A 22,474-nucleotide genomic window follows, 5' to 3' on the forward strand; every position below is an offset into this window, starting at 1 on the left:
ACACATCAAATGCCACCAGAGTAGGACCAAGCCTCCACACTACTGAGAGTGAGACACAGTGACTGCTCAAATGAAGGAATCGTCTTTGTCAGAAAGTCACTCCTTTGGGCCTGACACCAAGAGAACCAATAAAATCAGCCCCCTGGGAGGTGCTGGAGCTGGACCAAGAGTAACTAAGGCAATTGGGAAAAAGCAGTCAGACTGTAGTTGGAGAGCCTTGTTCTGATGACGATGATAATGATGATGGTATTTAATAATAATTATAGTTGTAGAATTTGTTAAGCACTTACTGTGTGCCAGGTACTCCACTAAGCACTGGGTGGATTCAAGCAAATTGGGTTGAACATAGTCCGTGTCCCACATCGGGCTCACGTTCTCAACCCCTGTTTTACAGATGAGGTAACTGAGGCCCAGAGAAGTGAAGTGACTTGCTCAACATCACACAGCAGACGAGTGGGAGAGTCAGCATTAGAACTCATGACCTTCTGACTCCCAAGGCCGTGCTCTATCCATTATGCTATGATTTATTAAGCACTTACTATGTGCCAGGCACTGTATTAAGCACTGTGGTAGATAGAAGGAAATCGGGTTGGACACAGTCCCTGTCCCACATGGGGCTCACATTCTTAATCCCCATTTTACAGATGGGGTAAGTGAGGCCCAGAGAAGTGAAGTGTGCCTCCTGAGGTCATTCAGCAGATAAGTGGCAGAGCTGGGATTTGAGTCTAGGTCCTTCTTCATTCAATCAGTCATATTTAGTAAGTGCTTACTTACTCCCAGGCCTGTGCTCATTCCACTAGGCCACGATGCTGAGTCCAGATGACATGCCTTCAAAAAGGCCAACAGAAAATTCCATAAATAGGTATATCTACCCAGAAAGGACATCAGGGACTGACCCAAGATGACACTTTTCTGGGCCATCTAGCTGACAAAGGAGCAGGAGATGACTTTTTTGCATAGTCACATTGCACGGAGAGGGTGACCTTCCTAACCTTTTGGGAGAAAAATGACAATGAACACCTTTATGTGGACTTACCTCTCAGTACCCTGCATCCATGTTTGTGAAGATGTATGACTTCCCTAAAGGTAGATCTTTAAATATGTTCCTGCAGGAAACCATTCCTCCTGAGAGGACTTGGCCCTTTTTATGTTATCAGAGGTTTATTTTTAGAGAACAGAGGGACTTACAGGAGTACTTTTACATCAATCTCCAGACAATTGTGGGTCTGTCATCATTTTTGGTGATGGTACTTTGGTGGTAGACATGATTGATCCAGTCAGGCTGCAGTTGATGTTAATTTGTTTCTGTTGGAAAAAGTTATTGTTATAGTTTGGAATTTACCTGACACCTGAACAATGTTATTAATTTCTCATTATGAGGAAGAAAATTATTTGTCTAGTGACACTGGGGCCCCCACCTCTCCTCTGTTTTAAATCCGTTAAGGAAATAATTATTTACATTGCACCATAAGCTCTTTGAATAGTCTATTCCCTCCCATCCCCAAAGTCAGTGGTTAGTTGCATTGTACTTAAGTACATTTGGTTTCTTAATCATGAAAAGGAGACTAATGGATACCTGGAGAAATGTCTAGGGTGAAATAATCAGGATGAGGCAATGCAAAAGTTATTTATTTGAAGGCAAACAACAATAAAAGGTGAAGACGGGGAAAAAAAATTATCCAACAGGGAATATCTTTTTTTAGGCTTTTAGACCAAATAGTAATTAATTTATGCAAGCTGTGACAGTGAAATTACTTAAAAACGATTCCTCCCACCATAATTGCTTAGATACCCACATTTTTATAAATACTAGGTAACTTTATCTATCGTTTTTTATCAGCAAAATGTGACACTTGCTGGTGCTGCCTCATAATTTCCTACAGCATTAGATGACAGTTCCAACAGCATATATATATATATATATATATATATATATATATAAATGAACTGATGTGATTTAAATAAATATGCAGCTTAGAAAACCTTTCTCTGCAGAGGAGTTAAAATGACTTCAATCCTGAAGTCATTAAGAGGCACACTATCAATGTTGTTGTTTATTTAATGTTTTGGAAGGAAGGCAGTGTGCTGTTCCCAGCAGAATCGATAGAATATCTGCCTTCAATTTCATATTTTCAATTAACCAAGAAAATACTCAACAGCCCCAAGACTCACAGTTTTAAAACCATCATCCAGTTATGTAGGCGAGGTCTGTGTGATGCATTTTTTTTAGTAAGCTTCAAAGTATCTGATCGTTCTCATTAATGTAATAAGCAGAACCATCATGAAGCAGAGGATTACATTACTGCCTCCATGTTTTGACTACTATCTATCAGATGATATTTTTCAGACAACATTTAAAAATCTTCTCTGCTTTGGGTTTGGGGTGTGGAGTGTTGAGTGAGTAATAAAAGAATAAAGGACTTGTAAATATCTGTCAAGCGGTCTGAAGTTCTGCATAGAGCAGGCAGGCTGCTGCCAGGGGTATAGGAAGGCGAGAGGCATTTTAGGTAAAGAATGTCCACCCTGTGGTTAATGGACTCCGGTTGAATTCAAAGATAATAGTGACAAAGAATAAATCCATTTGGAAAAAGTGGAGAACAGCTGAGTTTTAGATCTAATGAAACTGCATCAACTTCTCTTCAAAAAGCTCTACAGCCAGTTCCCCTTGAGGGAAGCATGAAACACCGTAGCCTGCCTGATAGGTTGAAAAAACAGTTAAATCATTTTCTTCAAGGTTATTTGTGCTCGAGTACACAGGGTTGAAAATTAAATGTCTGCAACTTGCATCTAATTGCTTCTCTTATCAAGTCCACATCTTGATACCTCCTCTCTTTCCCTCATCTTGCAGTAAAATTCAGCAGCTGCAGTGGGACAAAGGCAGTACATTATGAAACCAACAACTTGGGTTTCAAAGTAGGGTCGGACGGGACCGTTTTTGCTGCCCATCAGATGCAACTGCCACCTAAGCAGATAGCATTCAAGGTGACTGCGTGGGACCGCCAGGCCTTGAAGAGATGGGACACCCTGGTCAGATTATTTGTGGGTGAGAAGCCGTTGCTACACACCGGACACAAGGTAAAGTAGAATGATATCAGTTAATAAATTCATAGCTATTTCTGCCCCTTTTAGTCTTCAGGGGAAAAGGTAGGCACATAAAAAAGTCTGCCAAAACCTGAAAAAACTTCCCCCCAGACTGGAGAAAATCCTCTAAATAGAGAAATTTATTAAAAACAAACTGTGATTTTATATCAGTTTCACTGTGGCTGTTCTTATCTTAACAAGCATCCTATTGAGTAGTAAAGCATAAAACCCCCCAAAGTATGGTGATTGCAGGTGACGAAGAGCTTATGAAAATAAAGCAGCAAACCTGTCTAAGGAATCAATATTATTTATCTTGCAAAAGATTTAAGGAAAACTTGCTAATAGTCTTCAATTTATATGAATGGCAGAATATCATTACAGCGGCCAGTCTCAGTTAAACACTGGACAGGCTAGTTTTCAGTTGTCTGCCCTTTTCGGTTAAGATACAGGACTGGATGTCAGGTGATTTTAAGTGCTCATCCTCCAATTTAGCTCCTAAACACTAGGGTAGAAACAAGTTAATCACATCAGACACAGTCCCATATGGGGCTCACAGTCTAAGTAGGAGGGTTAATTCCATTTTATAGTTGAAGAAACTGAGGCACAGAGAATTAAGTGTCTTGCCCTAGGTCACACATAGCTGGGATTAGAATGAAGGCTCATGCTCTTTCCATTAGGCTATCCTGCTGCTTTGTCCACAAAATAATGCATATGATGTCCAACATTATGCTGCATGCCCAGCATAATGCATGTGGCATCACACATCTTCTCAGTAATAATAAAAACCATGGTATGTGTTAAGCTCACTAAGTGCTAAGCAATGTTCTAGGCACTGGGGTAGATATAAGTTAATCAGGTGAGGCACAATGGACAGTACCTGCCAGGGCAGCCATTAGCCACCATAAATATCAGACAACTCGGCTTCTCAGCTTTCTCTGAGGGCAAGTGGAAGGGATTGGTCATTTACCCCTGACAGGAGTGAGATTAGACATTAGACATTAGAAAAACCTCTCCAACAATAAAGATGATGATGGAGCATAAGAGCATGCAAGTCTCCTTATTTGGAGGTTTTGAAGACTAGCAGAGACACCATCTCTCTGGATGCTTTCAGACCAGTTTTAACTGAAAGGCAGAGAGAGGCTGAATGACCTCTGGAAACCCCATCAAACTAAATATGTTATGGGGGCAAAGGAGAGGGGAGAGGAGAAGCAGGGAGGTAATGTGAATAGATTAAAAGAACAGTCTTTGAAAGGTTATCTCTCCTTTTGCCCCGATAATTCTTTATGCTAAAAATGGAATAAAGACACAGGATTGTGAAAAGATTTGTACCCCGAAAAGCCAGTGTAAATCCTTATGGCATGTCAAAAGCTTCACATTCAAGTTGCTAATTGAAAATATAATGCTTTTTATTAATAATGTTACTGAAATAATTTCTGATGCAATAAATCATTTGGTTTTCTTTCTGAAGGTGTAATTGCCTGATTGCTGTTGCAATTAGACAATCACAAGTACAAATTCTTGCACCTCCGATTTTTCACTTTAACGATCACAGAAATTGGTCCGAATAGGAGTGGGTGAGGGAAGGGCTATAGAAAATATGGCTCTGGTTCAAATTCATATATTGCCCAGCTCATTGAAAGGGCAAGCTGGAACAACATATTGTCCGTAAGGCAAGATCTGGTCAGTATTTTCAAACTTAGCTCAATCGGTGGTATTAATTGGGGGCCTACTAATACAGAGCACTATACTAAGAGCTCGGGAGACTACACCAGATCAAAATTCATGTTTATTCAGAAGAGTCTGAGAACCTGGGTTCTAATCGTGGCTACACCATTTGCCTGCTTTGTGTCTACGGCCACATCACCTAACCTCTCCGTCCATCAGTTTCCTCATCTGCAGAATGTGGATTAAATATTAGATTGTGAGCCTCATGAGGGACAGGAACTGTGTCCGACCTGATTGTCTTGTGTCTGCCCATGTTCGTAGTACAGTGGTTGGCACATACTAAGTGCTTCACAAACACCATAATTATTATTATGTTTCTTGCCCTCAAGAATGTTACAGTCGAATGGAAGTGTATTGTGTTTGAGAATTACAAAAGGGTACAGTTGTATTTAAATTTGTTTCCAACCAAATTGTTTATACACTTATACGTACACACATACACCAGAAGCAGTGGAACTTCATTTCCTAGGATTAGTATTATATTGCTAGTAAAGCCATTGTTCAAATATGCCTTCCAATATCGTAGATGAAAGGAGCACAAAATAGAGTTAGAGTTTGCACCCACCCACGTTTATTCCCTCTCTGAGGTAGCTTGTACCCAAATATGCCCAAGTGCTTTCCTCCATTTTCTGGGCTACTGTTCACCAGATAATTACTTATCACCCCCTCCCATTGGCCCGGCCTAGCCAAAGAGCCAAAGTCAACCTTTTTCCAGGTAGAGCTGATACCAAAATATATTCCTCAGCAATGATTCTGTGGGAATTTCTGTTATTTCATAATGCATGAAAAGATACATATTCTAAATCCATCCCTAATGAATAACAAGCAAGTTTCTTTTCTAAAGTGCAGTAATTTGTTCTGCCTGAATGAGTAGACATGATTTATTTCTAGACATAAATGTTAATTCTGCTTAAAAAAATAACACACTGGCCTTGATTTTTAAATTACGGAATGAGTTCCTTGTCCCAGTTGTAACCTTGGCCTTATGGAATGACTGATGTGCTACACTACACTGGGCAAACATCAGTGAGAAGACATCACCCAAAAGTTACATTATAAAACTTCAAAGAAATTTCTTTGAAATACCTACTGAAAAGAATCCATCTCTACTGTAGGTGAAGTCAGAATGGGTAATATAAACACATTAAGCCAACCTTACATTGAAATGCATAAACGTGGACCAGTTCAAAATTGTTTTTATTAAATTCCCCTCCCCCAGAGCTACCAACCAGTTCATAGCTCTGTGATCATCCAATAAATACTTGATGATTGATCAATTCCCCAAGTAGGAATAGTGAAAAGGGCAGGTAGCCTCAAAACTCCCTGCAGTGTTCAATTAGAAAGGAAAGCATAGCTAAATACAGGAGAAAGCAAATACATACACATTTTTTTTGTGTACATATATACCAGTATCATTTTCTTTGAAAATAGAGGACAACCACATATATGCATGCACAAATACATTTGTGCAGTTTCCCAGTGTTCACACTGATTTTGGTGATCCAGGGTCTGCCTGGATCCAGTTTCCAATCCTTCCTGGGATCTTGAGGCTTCCCCAAGAGCTCAACCCAACTGTTGGAATCAGTATGCCGATGATGTCTAAAGAGACATATTTTCAAATGTCCATCTTGTAAAAAAGCAAGCACACATGCATACACACATGTATACTCTTCCTGTTCCTCTTGGCTACTGTTTTCATGCTTATTAGACATTGCTTATATGGCTGTCTTTCATATTTGAAGTTAACAATACTGATAGTAAGGCTCTGTTTGTTCAGATCCATCAATCCAGAAGCTTGGAATCCTTAGCCCTTGGGTGTGATGTGCATTTATTTTAAATACCCCAAATTTAAGAAAAGTGCACATCATATTGAAAGAAACAGAATACGGTATCATGCAAGAAGTGTTCAGTTTGGTTTCCTTCACTCCTAGCTACTTCTTATTGAAGATGGTAGGATTTTTCTGTCACATTAATGTGAAGTTAGCAGTCAACATTTATTTATCTATATGGTGAATTGGGCATGATCTGAAGCCAGAGGAAGTAAAGGTAGTCATTTTTTGAAAGAAAAAAATAATTCCCATTTGAAACCATTTGCATTCTCCATGTACTTACTGGACACAATGGGAATTTTTTTTCTTTTTAGGAAAGAGCTGTAGAATGGAGTCTGTGGTTTCAACACCCATACCCATATATATATATATATATATATATATATATATATATATATATATATATATATCATGGCCCCATGTAGCTCATGCAGAATACAACAAACAATGGTATTAATTACTGTATTTAAGTGACTCGCATTAAGGCAGGATAAAAATGATAGCAAATCCAGTGCATTTGATGAAATGTAAAAATAGGCACTTTTTTTTCTTAGCAAGTATTAGAAAAGCAAGCCTTCCTATGGGTAATACACACAGTGTGGCGATCCAGAGGAATTTTTTTTTTTGTGCAGTCTTGCAGGAAAACTGATAGCAATTCAATTAGAAAATGCAAATGAGGTCACATATTTCCCACAGGAGTGCTGAATTACCCCAGAGGAATATGAGCAATATTCTAGCATAACAGTAAATACTTAAGATAAAGTTTCTCACACTGTTCTCATCTGACTGGCTCTTGTAACACTTGAAGGTGTCAATGAGACCTGTGGGTATAGTTTGCCAAAAAGGAACTGTTGTTTATGAAACTAATATTAGGTCTTAGAGCTCACATCAGCATTTATGAAAGATAAATTTAACCAAGCAATATCCCAAAGAAGCACATACATCTGGTGACTGAATTTCCTTACCTATAGTTTGTTTGCCAGTTCTCTCACTTCCTAAGAATTTATGCGGTTCTTTTCTTGCTAGCCCACGGCAAAATAAATAAAATCCAAATCTGGCAACTTAGAAGCTAAAATGATTTGTTGTCAGCAAACCAGCACATTTCAAATAACCCAAAATTTCATTTGTGCCAACACTTAGATCTCTTTAGGTCTATTGAAGACAATAGATTAATTGGTGTAGTTCATACAGCAATCCCATTTAATTAAATCCTGGGTATGTAAAGGCTATGTGGTACAGTGTTTAAGGATAAATTGTTCAATGTATTAGTACAACAGTTTTCTACCTCCCGGAGCACAGGTTCAATTGTTTGATGACTTAATGGGTGTAGGGGCCCATATCACCAAACTACTACATAATTTAGTGTAATTGGCGGATGGAAGGAGAGGATCGGATCTGAGCTGGAATAACAATAATGCTTTTTTAGTTTTTAAGGATGCTGTCTAATAAAAATAATGATGATGGCATTTATTAAGCGCTTACTATGTGCAAAGCACTCTTCTAAGCGCTGGGGAGGTTACAAGGTGATTAGGTTGTCCCACGGGGGGCTCACAGTCTTAATCCCCATTTTACAGATGAGGTAACTGAGGCACAGAGAAGTGAAGTGACTTGCCCAAAGTCACACAGCTGACAGCTGGTGGAGCTGGGATTTGAACCCATGACCTCTGACTCCAAAGCCCGTGCTTTTTCCATTGAGCCACGCTGCTTCTCTCAGATAACCTAGGGTACTTCATTGCCATATAGTATTTTCTTAGTTTCTTCACCCTTTCATTCAATTCAAGAACTCAAACTATTAGGAGATTGTACCATAAGGCAAGCAAGTCCTGCTGTTCCCATTTTCCAAGTGAGAGAACTTTAGGTATAGAGTCAGTGCTGAAATAAATTCCTGAAAACCCTTGTCTGCCCTATTATAGCTCACTGGGTCACAGTTGGGTAATCTAGGTTATCAACCACTGCCTGACATATGAACTGAGGACCCCCAGAGATCCCTGCACTTGGCACAATCCAGGAGCCAGAGCTGCAGGCAAGGCTGGGCTCACTCAGGTGAACCCAATAAGTTTTACAGGCTGTGTCAGCTGCAGCTGCTCTGCCAGAGGCTGGGGGCTTTAGAGAAGAGAACAGAAGCCCCTGCAGCTTTGGGGAAAAGAAGGACCTAGAGTTTGGGAGGTTTTTGAATATACCTTTTAGACTGCAAAATAAATTAACATTGGCTATTTTTGAGACAACAGTTTGGGCCTTTTTTGAAGATAGGCTTTGTCTCAAAAGGTGTGTTCACAGAACTCTGGTAATAAGATTCTTGCCCATCTGTAAATAGGGTTTAACTTCTGTGAGCACTAAAATTCCTTCAAAACTTGGTGATTCAGTGGGTACACTATTGAACCTGAAGGAATTCCATGAACCTAAGATAACTGCTACCCTACTTGGTGACACGTACATGATTACTTTTTGGAGTCCTTCAGCAGTACTCTCCAATGACAGAGGTAAGGCTTGGAGTATCCAAATGAACCAGCTTTCTCTGTTGCCTTTCCTTTTGCCTATGAAATTCTCATATATCATTAGGTACATTTAGGCAACATCATCTTTAGATCCTCTTTGAAAATTGCTTTGAATGTCCTAATGTGTTAATTGATATAGAACCTAAAAAAAACAAAATAGGTTCATTTGCCACTTCTGCCTACTTGAGGGACCAGGAGCAAGGACAAAAGCAATATGTGTAGTGGATAATAATGATAATTGTGGTATTTGTTTTAAGCACTTACTATGTGCCAGGCACTTTACTTAGCACTAGGGTGGGCACAAGTAAATAGGGTTGAACACAGTCCCTGTCCAATGTGAGGCTCACAGTCTCAATCCGCATTTTACAGATAAGGTGACTGCGGCACGAGAAGTGAAGTGACTTGCCCAAGGTCACACGGCAGACAAATGGCTGAGCCCATGACCTTCTGATTCCCAGGCCCATGCTCTGTCCACTGTCCTACGGAGTATGGGCCTGGAAATCAGAAGGGCCAAGGTCTAATTCTAGCTCTGCCATTTGTCTCCTGTGTGACTTGGGCAAGTCACTTCACTTTCCTGTGCCTCAGTTACCTCATCTGTAAAATGGGGATTGACTGTTAGCTCCATATGGGACAGGGACTTTGTCCCTCCTGACTAATTCATACCTACCCTAGCTTTTAGTACAGTGCCTGGCACATAGTAAGTGCTTAATGAATGCCATTAAGAAAAAAAAGGAGGGGAGATTGATTTCCATGCCAAGAAAATCCATTCCTAAATAAAGGCTGATGACTGTCTGTTCCCTCCCATGTGCCATAATTATGGTATTCTTTTGTGAGGCAGGGTAGAACCAGCAGCTGTCCAGTATAAGCATAAAAATATTGCAGAATCAATATCAGCTGCCTGAATAAAACCCTAAATGATCATCTGGGGAATTTAACTTAGTGAAGAGATTCAAACTTTTTATTTACTGACTCACATCACAGATTTGCATGAGGCCAATCAGGGAAATACACTGAAGTTCATGTCATCAACTACTGCTTTAGTATAGAAAACAGAGCCAAGAAAAGTGTTGCTAATTGAACACCACTAATATCTGTTTTTAAGCATAAATGTTTCCTTTAAATGCAGTGCAAAAAACTGGGGTTAGATAATGTTGGAAAACAACTCCAGGATATAAAGAAAGGAGAGATGTTAATGGAAAGGATAACTAAAAGTAAATAATATTGGGTTTTGGGTGGTTTTTTAGTCACTACTTTGTCTACTCAGTGCTACATCCTATGGATTGGCTATTGATCTGGTAGTCTTTGACAACCTAGTTCATAGGCATTTTTGACTTAAGCATCATAAATGAACATTCATTCATTGCCCCCTGAATATATGGCACTGATGATCCTATTCAGAATACAAGAAATTTAACTGTAAATTTTAATTCTGGCCAAATATGGAAGATGCTGGTGTTGATTTCTTATTTTACAGAAGAATATATATTGCTCTTAGGTTCATCCCTAGAGCGTCGGTAATATCGTGTAGTCACATCAGCTGAACCTTAACAGATTATGAATGTCAGCCTGTGTTCATACACCAGAAATGCTGAAATGATCTATTTTCAACATCTATCCATAGAGCATTCACCAATATATTTAAACATCTTATATTTCTGACATTGCAATAGGTCCCTTGTACCCTAATTCTTTCATGTGGAGATGAGATAGAAAAATGCATTGCAGGAACAGATGTTTAGCCTTTGTTTATTCAATTTCTCAGTGGTACTTATTGAATGCTCACTGTGTTCTGAGCACTGTACAATACGATGGACACAATTCCTACCCTCAAGTAGTTTGCCATCTAATGGGGGAGACAGATGTTAAAATAAATGCCAGATGGGAAAGCAGTCCTGTATAAGTGTAGAAATTAAAGTGATTGGTTCACCAGGCTCAACCCTCTCCAACCCATACTTTATATTTTTCCACTCCTCATTCATTCGACTAGTGAGAAGTCTTTAGTAGTGACCAAGTCCTTTTTGCACCAAACAGAAATGCCTGTCCTTAAAAGCACTTAATCAGATCTCCCCCTCCTATATATCTATTCTTCTCTCACTATACCCCAACTTGCACTCTTCTTTCCTCTCAAACCAACCTACCCTCTGGGCCTTTTTGTTACCTTGCCCTTCCACCACTGACCTCTTGCTCGTGCCATCTTCCCTGCCGGGAACTCCATCCCGCTTCATATCCTACGGTTTTCAGCTCTTCCTTCTTCTTCAAAGCCCTTCTGAAATCACATGCTTTCCAAGAGATATTACCCATTAATTTCTAATCTCCCCACAATTGCCATCGAACCACTTCCACACTATCTAATCACACATCATTTAATCACCCTTATGCCTTAAATGTATCATTTCTTAAGCATTATCCCAGGTAATGCTGGGATAATACCCCCTTTTCCTTGTTCCTCCTTACTACAATTTGTTTCAATATCCATTTCCCCTGCTATATTGTGAGTTTCTTGAGGGCAGGGATCATGTATATTTAACGATTGTGCTTTCCCAAATGCTTCACAAACAGTAATCCCTCAACTTTTGGTTCATCTATTTAGGCTAAAGTGCCACCTACATTCTACTGAGAAACAGGAGTAGAGATAAATGTTCTCCTGATAGGCACTCCTCTTGTCTCTCTCTATTGCAGAATTGTACTTTCCAAGCACTTAGTACAGTGCTCTGCACATAGTAAGCGCACAATAAATACGATTGAATGAATGAATGAATGAATCTTCAGGTTCCACCAGTGGTATTTACAGAGTACAGAACACTATATTAAACTCCTGGGAAGGTATAAAAGAATCAGAAGACAAGTTAACTGTCCTCCAGGACTCTACGATTCCACCTAAAATGTATTACCCTTCTCTTTTCCTACCTGCATATTTAAGTGATTATGTGTAAAATGGCCAGCAACTCCTTTGAAGTCAACTAACTTCGTTACTAGAAGCTGCTTACTATTTCTGTTCATGAAAAGGTGTTATTTTTTGCCCTGTTTAAATATACACAATAAGCAAATTGTTTCTAAAGAACTATCTATCATAAAACTTCAGAAGGAATATATCAAATATTGAAGTATATAAACCCCAAATTCTCACTCCTATCTGAAGGAGTTACGCTGCTGTTTCCTCCTTCCACATCTTAGCCAACTGACGGTCTGTTTGCACTGAGAGAGCTAGGAGGTATCAATTATTAACAGAATAGAGGAAGAAAAATGAATCTGAACCAAGATTTGTCTTCATGTTCAGGATGAGACCTGATGATGGTCTTCAGAACTTAGAAATATTTAGATAGTCATAAAATTCAATATTTCAAAGGCCTAGCTGCATCTGAAAAATAATAGTTTAGGTTTGTAGAAACTAATTCCCCATATGCCACTTAAAAAGAAAAATAATGTAAAATATTATTATTTTCTTTGGGGGAGTTAGTTAAACATTGAACTCTCTTGGAAACTTTATCCCATCTCGCAGCCGAAGAGTTCTCAAAACTTGCATTCTTGCCAAAAATGACAATTTTTCTTGCTAACTGACTCTAATGTGAACTGTTCTGTGCAGCCCTACTGTTAGTGTAGTTAAAAAAAAAAAGTAATGAATTTAGGCTTAACTAACCGATTCAGTTAAAAAATATTTTATACTGTAGTTGTATTGTTTCTGTTTACAGAAAAGTAATTTTGTTTAATGAGCTCCTAACCAAACACAGTATTCTTGACTGTCTACAGCCAGATTTGATAAAGGTCACAAATCCTGTGATTCCTGTGTTTGTCCTTGTAACTAAGGATGATCAAACAATTTGATTTGGCACTTGAAATGGTCTTGTGTCATTGGTTTCTCAACCCTGTTTGACCAGAAATAATTAGTGTAGTCTTTGTCTATTTTTCTGAAGATGAATATTATTCATTATCTTTAAGTGGAAAAATGCTGCTAAAATCATGTTGCATTGTCAATTAGTGACTTCCCTGCAAACACATTAATTTTATTTCCCTATTGAGGTACTGTGCACATTGGAACATCTTGCTGTGGTTGTGCCAGTCTTTTTTTTTTAGCCCTTTTCCACAAATCATTCATGAATATGTAAAACTCTCTCACATTAATGTTGTCACAAATTTACATCTACCTGCAAATATGGCAGAAAGGGTCCTGATAGCTAACAATGAAGAAACATGGTTTCTTTTTTCTATTCCTGACGTTCCTCTAATCTTCTACACTCCAGTAGAATTGAGACTTGAAGATAAAAACATTCACTCAGTAGTGGTTCTCTGTGGCTCCTCATTAAGTCTTTTGAGAGTTCAGTAATGATTGAAATTCTGAATAATCAATTACTTTCTCACCAAACGATAACTGAATAAATTGGTAATCCTTGATTATGCCATACTAATATTTCAAATGATCTCCATCCTGTTTTAAAGGATGAAAAGCAAGAAACGTTATAGAGTATTTCAGGAAACCAACAGATCTCATTGTCTTGCACTGATATCTTAAATATAATCCAAAATCAGTAAGTACTTTTTGGAACAGAATTCATGCAAATGGTTATTTAAGGATGTCTCTCATGCTGTATTTGTTAAATAACTTAGATATTTTCTGTCACTTCATTTTGTGTTTGTTAAAAACCATTCAATGATGTCCCGCCATAGCTGCCATGGAAACCAACTAGAATGCTGCAGACAATATCCTAGTTAAATATTTTAAATATACAAGCTGGCAGACAAGTAAAATGTGCCATTTTTGTAATGTATATTGAAGCAGGGTGTAGGATGTAGAAAAGCCACCTATTTGGATTCTGATACTCGTTTTCAAAAAACCTAATTATCCTCAGTAACAGCAGTGTTGGATTGACATTTTTTTAAAGTAACATTATTTATTCCTTGAAACATGTTTAACCCAAAGCTATGGGGAAGCGACAAAAACAGATTGACAAATGAGAGAAACCCAAGTGAGTCATAAATAATATTGATATTTTGGAAACAAATGCTACTTGCCTTTATTCACACTCTTAAGTAGTCAGTGTTCAAAAAGAAGGGTACTGTACTACTACTCTGTATGGAAAATGATTCACTTTGAGGACAAACCCCCATAAAATCAATAATCTTTGAAAAATACCTCCTGACACAGTTTTATTTAAATGCTGGGATTGGTTGCTTATTTACCTAAACATTAGTGTGATCCAAAATGTTCAGCAAAGCACGAATGCAAAATATATCATATTATGTAAATGTGTCTATGATATGCTCTGCAGGATAATAACTTCCAGATGTCTCTGTAGCCAGAGGCTGACTGATATCAAAGACAGGTTGGCTGGAAGGGTAGAGGTGCCAGCTGGAGTGACTGGTTACTGTTAAGTGTAGTGGAAGGTGAAAGCAGTTATTACTTCACACTCACTGGTTTTATCTAGGAGCTCTTGAAAAGGCAGAGGCCCATTGTCTGGGGTAATTTGAGGTTTTGAAATCCCTAATGTCATTCACTTCTAATTATGCATTTTCTATTTAAATACAGAACTAGAATATTTACAACTAGTTCTAGCTATAAACGTGCAATTTTTGACCTCACAAAATCAGGCAATCAAAAAAGTGTTTGAACTTCTCAAATTGTCAGTCACTCTTATAACACAGGAGAATGAACTGGAGAGAATTTTTGGTCCTTTAGAGAAACACCTGAAGTCAGCTGTTGCTTATCATAGCAAAAAAGTATTAAGGTCTCCTCAGAAAGTCCTGTGAATGGAGGACTTTATTCACTGGCATACTAGGAATGTTGCAAAAACCCAGACTTACCTGTTTTCGAAATTTAATCAACCAGGCCAATATAGAAAACCCCTGATTGTGGTGCCAATATTCAAACAGCAAGTGACCTTAAGTTGCGTGTTCCATAACATAATCTCTTGTTCATCTGGCCATTAAAATGAATTCCTTTAAGAAATAAAAGCATTTTCTTTGATATATCCATCACAAATACTGAACTCTTTTAAATAATCCTGGAGATTGATATTTTACCTCTACCTTTTCTGCTTCCCCGTGAAACCATCTTGAATAATAGTTTTGCACACAGATGAAATGATTTTTTTTTGAAGGTAAAACTTCATTCTTTCTTTAAATCTCATCAAAAGATCTGGATTTCCTGCTTCATATAGGACTAGTTTATTTCTGCTTATAACAATCATGTAAAGAAAAAAATTATATTTGAGGAAACGGTAAAGGTTGAAGCTTTCTGACAAAATACAACCTGGCTGTAAATGATTTGGATCCATGAAAACAAAGTCAATCCTCTATGGCTCACATTGCAGGTTAAACAAAATGTGTTTTTATCATGCATGCTAAGGAATGTCATGTCATCTACTTATTAAAATTACAACTGCAGGTTGTCCTGGATCTTAAAGTTTAGATTCAAAGCATTATATAGGTTTACCTGATTGTACTGAGGCATACAATAGATTTCCATGGGACCAAAGTAGAGAGTCACTAACTTCAGTAATGAAAGCTACTGATTGCATCTTTAATAATAATAATAATAATAGTATTTGTTAAACACTTACTATGTGCGAAGCACTGTTCTAAGCGCCGGGGGGGGGGGGGGATACAAGGTGATCAGGTTGTCCCACGTGGGGCTCACAGTCTTCATGCCCATTTTACAGATGAGGGAACTGAGGCACAGAGAAGTTAAGTGACTTACCCAAAGTCACACAGCTGACAATTGGCGGAGGCAGGATTTGAACCCATGACCTCTAACTCCAAAGCCCGGGCTCTTTCCACTGAGCCACGCTGCTTCTTTGGATGGGTGAGAGAAAAAGGAAGACAAGCTAGCCCTTTGAAGCTGACATAAATTAGTATCAGATCATTGTGGATTAGCAGATCTCAGATGTGACAATGCTGGTTCACTTTACCCCCGACTCTGCCAGTTCGCAGGAGGCCCCTTTTAAGCTCCTTTCAGATAATGAAGTTACTCTAAAGCCGATTTTCATTCCTTGATCTTGATCCTCTTACCATTCCCTAGGCTGCCACCAAAAAACAAGCCCACCTCTCTTTCTTTCTTGGCATTGCAGGGATCACAGAGACAGAGTGGGAAGGGATGTTGGAGAAGGATATACAACCTTCTGTTGATTTTTACTGTATTCTGCTCCTGTCAAACAATTTTTTAGCCTCATGAAACTCCCTGCTAGATCTTAGAGTTCTTCCGTAGAGCCCAGTTTGAGAAACACCACAAACCTGGGTATATTGTGACTGTTATATCACCTCTGACCAAAAGAAACCGCAATCCAGGCACCAACTGAGTGTGAATTTGCATCCACAAAAATCCAACAGTCAAAAGCAGATTGCAGAAAATTCTCAACAAATGGCACAAACAATCAGTGGTGTTAGAGTGCTTTCTGTGTACAGAAAACTGTGCTAAGCACTTGGGAAACTATAAAACAATATAGATGATAGATACCCCCTGTCCATTAGGAGCTTACAGTCTAGAAGGGAAGAGAGACATTTAAAAACATTACATATAGGGGAAATGGTAGAGCGTAAACAAAGGTGCATAGTACTGTGAGGGTGGGGTGAATATCAAGTGCTAAGGGTTACAGAACAACACATATGTGGTGCAGAGAGGATGACAGAAAGGGGAAATGAGGATTTAGTCAGGGAAGGCCTCTTGGAAGAGAAGTAATTTAGTAGAGTTCTGAAGGTGGGGAGAGTGGTGGTCTGTCTTGTATGAAGAGGGAGGGAATTCCAAGGCAGAGTAGGTTATGGGCCCAGGTGTTGGTTGCAAGATAAAGGAGATTGAGGTTTAGCAACTAGGTTGGCATTAGAGGACTGTAGTAAGCAGGTTGGTTTGTAGTAGGAAATTAGTGAAGTTAGGTAGGAGGGGACTGCTTACAGCCAACAGTAAAGAGTTTCTCTGATGCAGCAGTGGATGAGCAACCAGTGAGTTTCTTGAGGAGCGAAGAAACAGGGACTAGACTGTTTTTAAGAAAAATGATCCAGATAGTAGAATGAAGTATGGATTGGAGTGGGGAGAGGCAGGGAGATCAATGTGGAGGCTGATGAGGTAAGGTGGGATATTATAAGAATGTGGATCAGCCTGATAGCACTTTGCATTGATGGGAAAGGGAGGATTTCTAGAGATGAAAAGGTAGACCAGATGGGATTTGGTGACAGATTTTGTATCTGAGTTAAATGAGAGACGAGTCAAGGATAATGCCATAGTTATATAGATACAGGGAGCATGGTGGTGTCATCAGTGATGGGAAAGTCAAGGGTAGGACAGGGTGTGGGTGGGAAGATGAGTTCCATTTTGAGCATGTTAAGTTTGAGGTGTCAGTGGAATGTTTAAGTAGAGCTATCCTGAAGTCAGAAGGCTATGTGAGACTGCAGAGGAGGAGAAAGGTCAGAGCTGGAGAGGTAGATATAGAAATCAACTGTACAGCGCTGGTAGTTGAGCCATGGGAGCTAATGTTCTCCAAGGGAGTGGATGTAAATGAAGAGTACCGAGCCTTGAGGGATCCACTCAATTAGGATGGGTGGCAGAGGAGATGCCAGTGAAAGAGACTGAGAAGGAGCAACTGGAGAGGTAGGAGAAGAACCAGGAGAGGACAGTGTTAATGAAGACAAGATTCGATACTATTTCCAGGAGAAGAGGATGGTGCAAAGTGTCAAAAGCAGAGGAGAGCTAAAGGAGGATTAGCATAGAGACCATTGGATTTGGCAGGATGGAGGTCATTGATGACCATAGAGAGAGCTGTTTCCTTGGAGTGAAAGTGGTGGAAGCCAGATTGGAGGGGGTCAAAGAAGTAAACAGGAGAGATAGTAAGTGTAGACAACTTATTCAAGGAATTAGGAGAGGAGTACTAGGAGGGAAAGGAGACAATAACTGCAGGGTGCCTTGGGAATGCCAAGGCATGTTTGAAAGCAGTGAGGAAGGAGCCATTGGAATGTAAGTATTGCAGTCAGGGAGGGAAGAAGGAATTGGGCAAGTGTTTTGATAAGGTGGGAAGGGATGAGGTCAGAGGATGCAGGTTGAGGAGGTAGGAGATTTCCTCTGGTGATACTGCTGAAAAGACAGGAGAGTCGAAAAGAGCAGAAGAAGGAAGGGATTGGAGAGGAGCAGGAGGAAATTTAGGGAGGCTATCCTTAATGGTTTCCATGTTTTCAAAAAGGATTTGGCTGGGTCATTTGAGGCAAGAGTTGGTGGATTAAAGTGACAATATCCTTGCCACCCGGATCAATAGCAGGGATTAGGGTTAGAACAAGGCATGGAGATATGGTGATCGCTAGGACTAGGAAAGCAGTATAGCTTAGTGGATAGAGCATAGGCCTGGGACTCAGAAGGACTTGGGTTCTAATTCTGCCTCTCTGCCACGTGCCTGCTGTGTGACCTTGGGCAAGTCACTTAACTTCTCTGTGCCTGTTACCTCTTCTGTAAAATGGGGATAAGAGTGTGAGCCCCAAGTGGGACAGGGACTGTGTACAACCTGATTAACTTGTATCTACCCTAGAGCTAAGAACAGTGTTTAGCACATAGTAAGTGCTTAGTAAAATACCATAATTGTTAGTATTATTATTGTTGTTGTTGTCAGTACTAAGGTTAGGGATAGAATTCAGAGGCGATTTTGTTAATACAAATTGCCTCATCTACATGTCTGAGGATCAATAGCATATTAATATGATCTCAACCCAGCCCACACACTACACTTCTCTAATGACATCATACTCCTTGCACCTACGTTTCATGTATGTTGCTTCTAAACCCTTGCTCACATCCTTCCTCTGGCTGGAAGCCCCTCCGCCATTCTTAATAATAATAATAATGGCATTTATGAAGTGCCTACTGTGTGCAAAGCACTGTTCTAAGTGTTGGGGAGGTTACAAGGTGATCAGGTTGTCCTACGGGGGCTCACAGTCTTAATCTCCATTTTACAGATGAGAGAACTGAGGCACAGGGAAGTTACGTGACTTGCCCAAATCACAGCTGACAATTGGCGGAGCTGTGATTTGAACCTATGACTTCTGATTCCAAAGCCCGTGCTCTTTCCACTGAGCCACGCTGATTCTCTGCCAGACCACCACTCTCCCCATATGCAATTATCTACTAAAATCATATCAACTACAAGAGGCCCAACCTGACTAACCCCTCATTTCTCCACCCTATTCACCTTTCCCTCTGCATTGCCTATGCACTTGGGTGTATGTCCCATAAGCACTCTGATTCACCACAGCACTTAAGTATCCTTATTCTGTGCTGTTTCCCCTATTGAGGCCATTTTCATCTGTAATGTTAGCAAGTGTTTTGAGCACACCTCGATATAAAATGAGAGGAGTTTCAGCATAAAGTTTATTTTCCTTGAAATAGTATAGATACCAGTCTCAAATGTGAAATGCTTTCCTCTTGTATCTACTGGGCCTGACAGAATTACATCTGTATGTCTGCAAACCCAGATCAATCTACATATACTGTATACTTTGTGCAACCAAAATATATCTTTATATATCTATGTGTTTTATTGTTTTAGACCAGAGAAACAAAACAGCGTCAGACTGTCTGAATAGCAAATAGAACAGAACAGAAATGGGTATTACCTGGAAAATGGATGGTCAGGTATGCATTTGGTCTCTCTAGCCACCTTCACACACTCTTTTAGAGTTAAGTATAGGTTATGACCATCAGTAAGGTCATATTCAAATTTGAAGACCAGAGATGGCTAAATAGTGTTGTTTTGTGAAATAGATATTAAACAGGTGCAAGTGGCATTTAAATACCTAAGGATGGCATTCTTACCATTTAATCAATGCCCATGGAAGTCAACTCACTGGAGAAATGAGATGGGAACTGTTTGGGGCGGGGGGCCGGGGAAGAATAAGGAATCTATGACACAAGGACCAGAATACGGAAAACAGAGTTTGTCCAAATGAATTTGAAAATTGCTTTTTAAGTACCACCTCACTTGTCCACCTAGTCCGTCTACCTCAAATCAAGTTGATTGACCAATCAGTCAGTAGTATTTAATAAATAGCTGCTTATCCTAAGTGTTGAGTACAATAGTTCCAGAAGGCCCAGTCCCTGCCCTCAAAGAATTTACAGTCTAGCAGGGGAGGCAGGCATAAAATATATCCCAAGTAGGAGGAAGAAGAAAATGAAGAAATTAATTAGCAGAAGAGTAAGTGTTTACTCGTACTAAGTGTTTACATAGTAGAAGGTTAGTCTTTATGTGTGGAACTGTTACAGGTGGTCGTGAGAGGTCAAGTGAGGAATAAGAATGCTCTAAACTGTGAGCCCACTGTTGGGTAGGGACCGTCTCTATATGTTGCCAACTTGTACTTTCCAAGTGCTTAGTACAGTGTTCTGCACACAGTAAGTGCTCAATAAATACGATTGAATGAATGAATGAATGAGAATGCAGTTGAGGGCTATGGCAGGATAAAATAGATAGGATAGAGGGAGAGAGTTGATGGATCCAATTGTTACAGCAGATCACACACAAAGAAGAACAGAATGAACCGTGTATTTTTTTGTTTCAGAAATAGTCTAGTTCTAGCCACCTGTGTCTCTCTGCTTAGTTTCACCAATTTTTCTTAAGCAGATTAATTGATGAGTAAAAATACAACTGAGTTTCCACTTTACAAGTATACACTCAACAGATGACAAAGTAAAATACAAATATACATTAAATGCACTTTAATTTGTTTCAGGAATGAAAAGAATGACTTTATTCTTCTGACATTTTTCTAAGGGGATCTTTTAAACTTCCAGTTTTGTATTACTCCTTCTTTACTTACGAATAATGGTGGTAGAGAAACACCTGAGCCTTTCCCAAATTCTGAGTAGTCCCTGCAGATTTCACCTGAAAGTCATACTCAATTACATTCATAATCATATACATAGAACAATCCTCCATTACATACTGAACAAGAGCTGTAAAAGGAACATTTCTCAACTCGTTAAAAGATGAAATATGTCTAATAAGAAATGAGAGAATTGGGAGAATAATTATTTTTGTAAAGGGCATAAATCATTGTTCAGTTAGGTAATATGGAATTTGGAGGGAGATTAATTCAACCATTCCAATTCTAAGACAAGGATTTGGGGTAATTTTTGCTTTTCACCTCTAGTAATGTTCAATTGAAAAATATGCTGGCATCATGTATTTTCCAGGAAGGATATTAAGTCCACTCTCCCTATTGAAAACTCACCCTACCCATGAGAATCAAACAGCAGTATAATTTTTTGCAGGGCATAAGTCTTTATGTACTAGAGGCCATTTAGGGACTGTCAGATTGCTGGTCACCTGAGCAGGATGGAAGGTCAGGCCTCCCGAAGTTGGGACTGAAATGAGACGAGATAAGGCAGATAAGGGGACTGAAAGGGAAAGATGAGTGGAGAATCAGGGAAGGGGGCTAATCTAGCTATCCAACACTGAGTGGCCATTAGCATGGGTGAAGAAGACATTTAAAACTACCTCTGCCTTGCAGGTTAGGGCAGAGAATGTTTAAAACTGTTCAATTTGCAAAGAAGTAAAGTTGGTGAATGTGTGTTTAAAGTGTATGATTGGCAGTTTGTACACCAACCACGCAAAGGCTTTACTTTTGTTTATATCTTCTGCACTAAAGGGTCGTCAACCCCTAGATTAAAAGAACAGCCATTTGAGGGTGACTTGCAATGGCTAGCAGAAAGAAATTTGTAAATTTATTTTTTTTGAAACAGGACTGCTTCTAATTCTTAGAACCATCGTTTAAGGCCCATGGAAATAACCCCAAACAGATAGAATCTTATATGAATGTTCTCTCCCATTTTATTAGTTCAGGCCAGCTTTAAGAGAAGCAGCGTGGCTCAGTGGAAGGAGCCCGGACTTTGGAGTCAAAGGTAATGGGTTCAAGTTCCGGCTCCGTCACTTGTCAGCTGTGTGACTTTGAGCAAGTCACTTAACTTCTCTGTGCCTCAGTTCCCTCATCTGTAAAATGGGGATTAAGCCTGTGAGCCCCCCATGGGACAACCTGATCACCTTGTAACCTCCCCAGCGCTTAGAACGGTGCTTTGCACCTAGTAAGTGCTTAATAAATGCTATTATTATTATTATTATTATTATTATTATTATTATTATTATTATTATTATTATTATTATTTAAGGCTGGACCAATGGGGATCATACATTAAACCATTCACCTAAAGAGAACACGATCCTGAAGGCTGAACTCCTACTGGAGTGGATTAAAACTCCTGTTCAGCTTCCATCAAGCTGTGGAGAAAATAGTGCTAGGCCCTGCTTCAGAGCAGGGCCATTCAAAATCCCTGACTTTGCCCTTTCCTGTGATTGTCTTTGAAAGCAGCAAGTCAGGGAGAGTTACATT

At 39.4% G+C, this 22,474-nt stretch overlaps 1 protein-coding gene across 1 annotated transcript in view; it reads left to right on the top strand.

Annotated features, from left to right (window-relative positions):
- The window catches only part of CDH4 (cadherin 4), a 724,668-nt gene that overhangs the window by 423,170 nt on the left and 279,024 nt on the right, over nt 1-22,474 (top strand). Inside the window, exon 3 of the mRNA XM_038750169.1 lies at nt 2,849-3,075. Within this exon, the coding sequence (XP_038606097.1) occupies nt 2,849-3,075 (227 nt within the window). The remainder of the gene's footprint in view (nt 1-2,848; nt 3,076-22,474) is intronic.

The sequence above is a fragment of the Tachyglossus aculeatus genome, chromosome 8 (genome assembly GCF_015852505.1).
Source record: "Tachyglossus aculeatus isolate mTacAcu1 chromosome 8, mTacAcu1.pri, whole genome shotgun sequence".
Taxonomy (NCBI): Eukaryota; Metazoa; Chordata; class Mammalia; order Monotremata; family Tachyglossidae; genus Tachyglossus; species Tachyglossus aculeatus.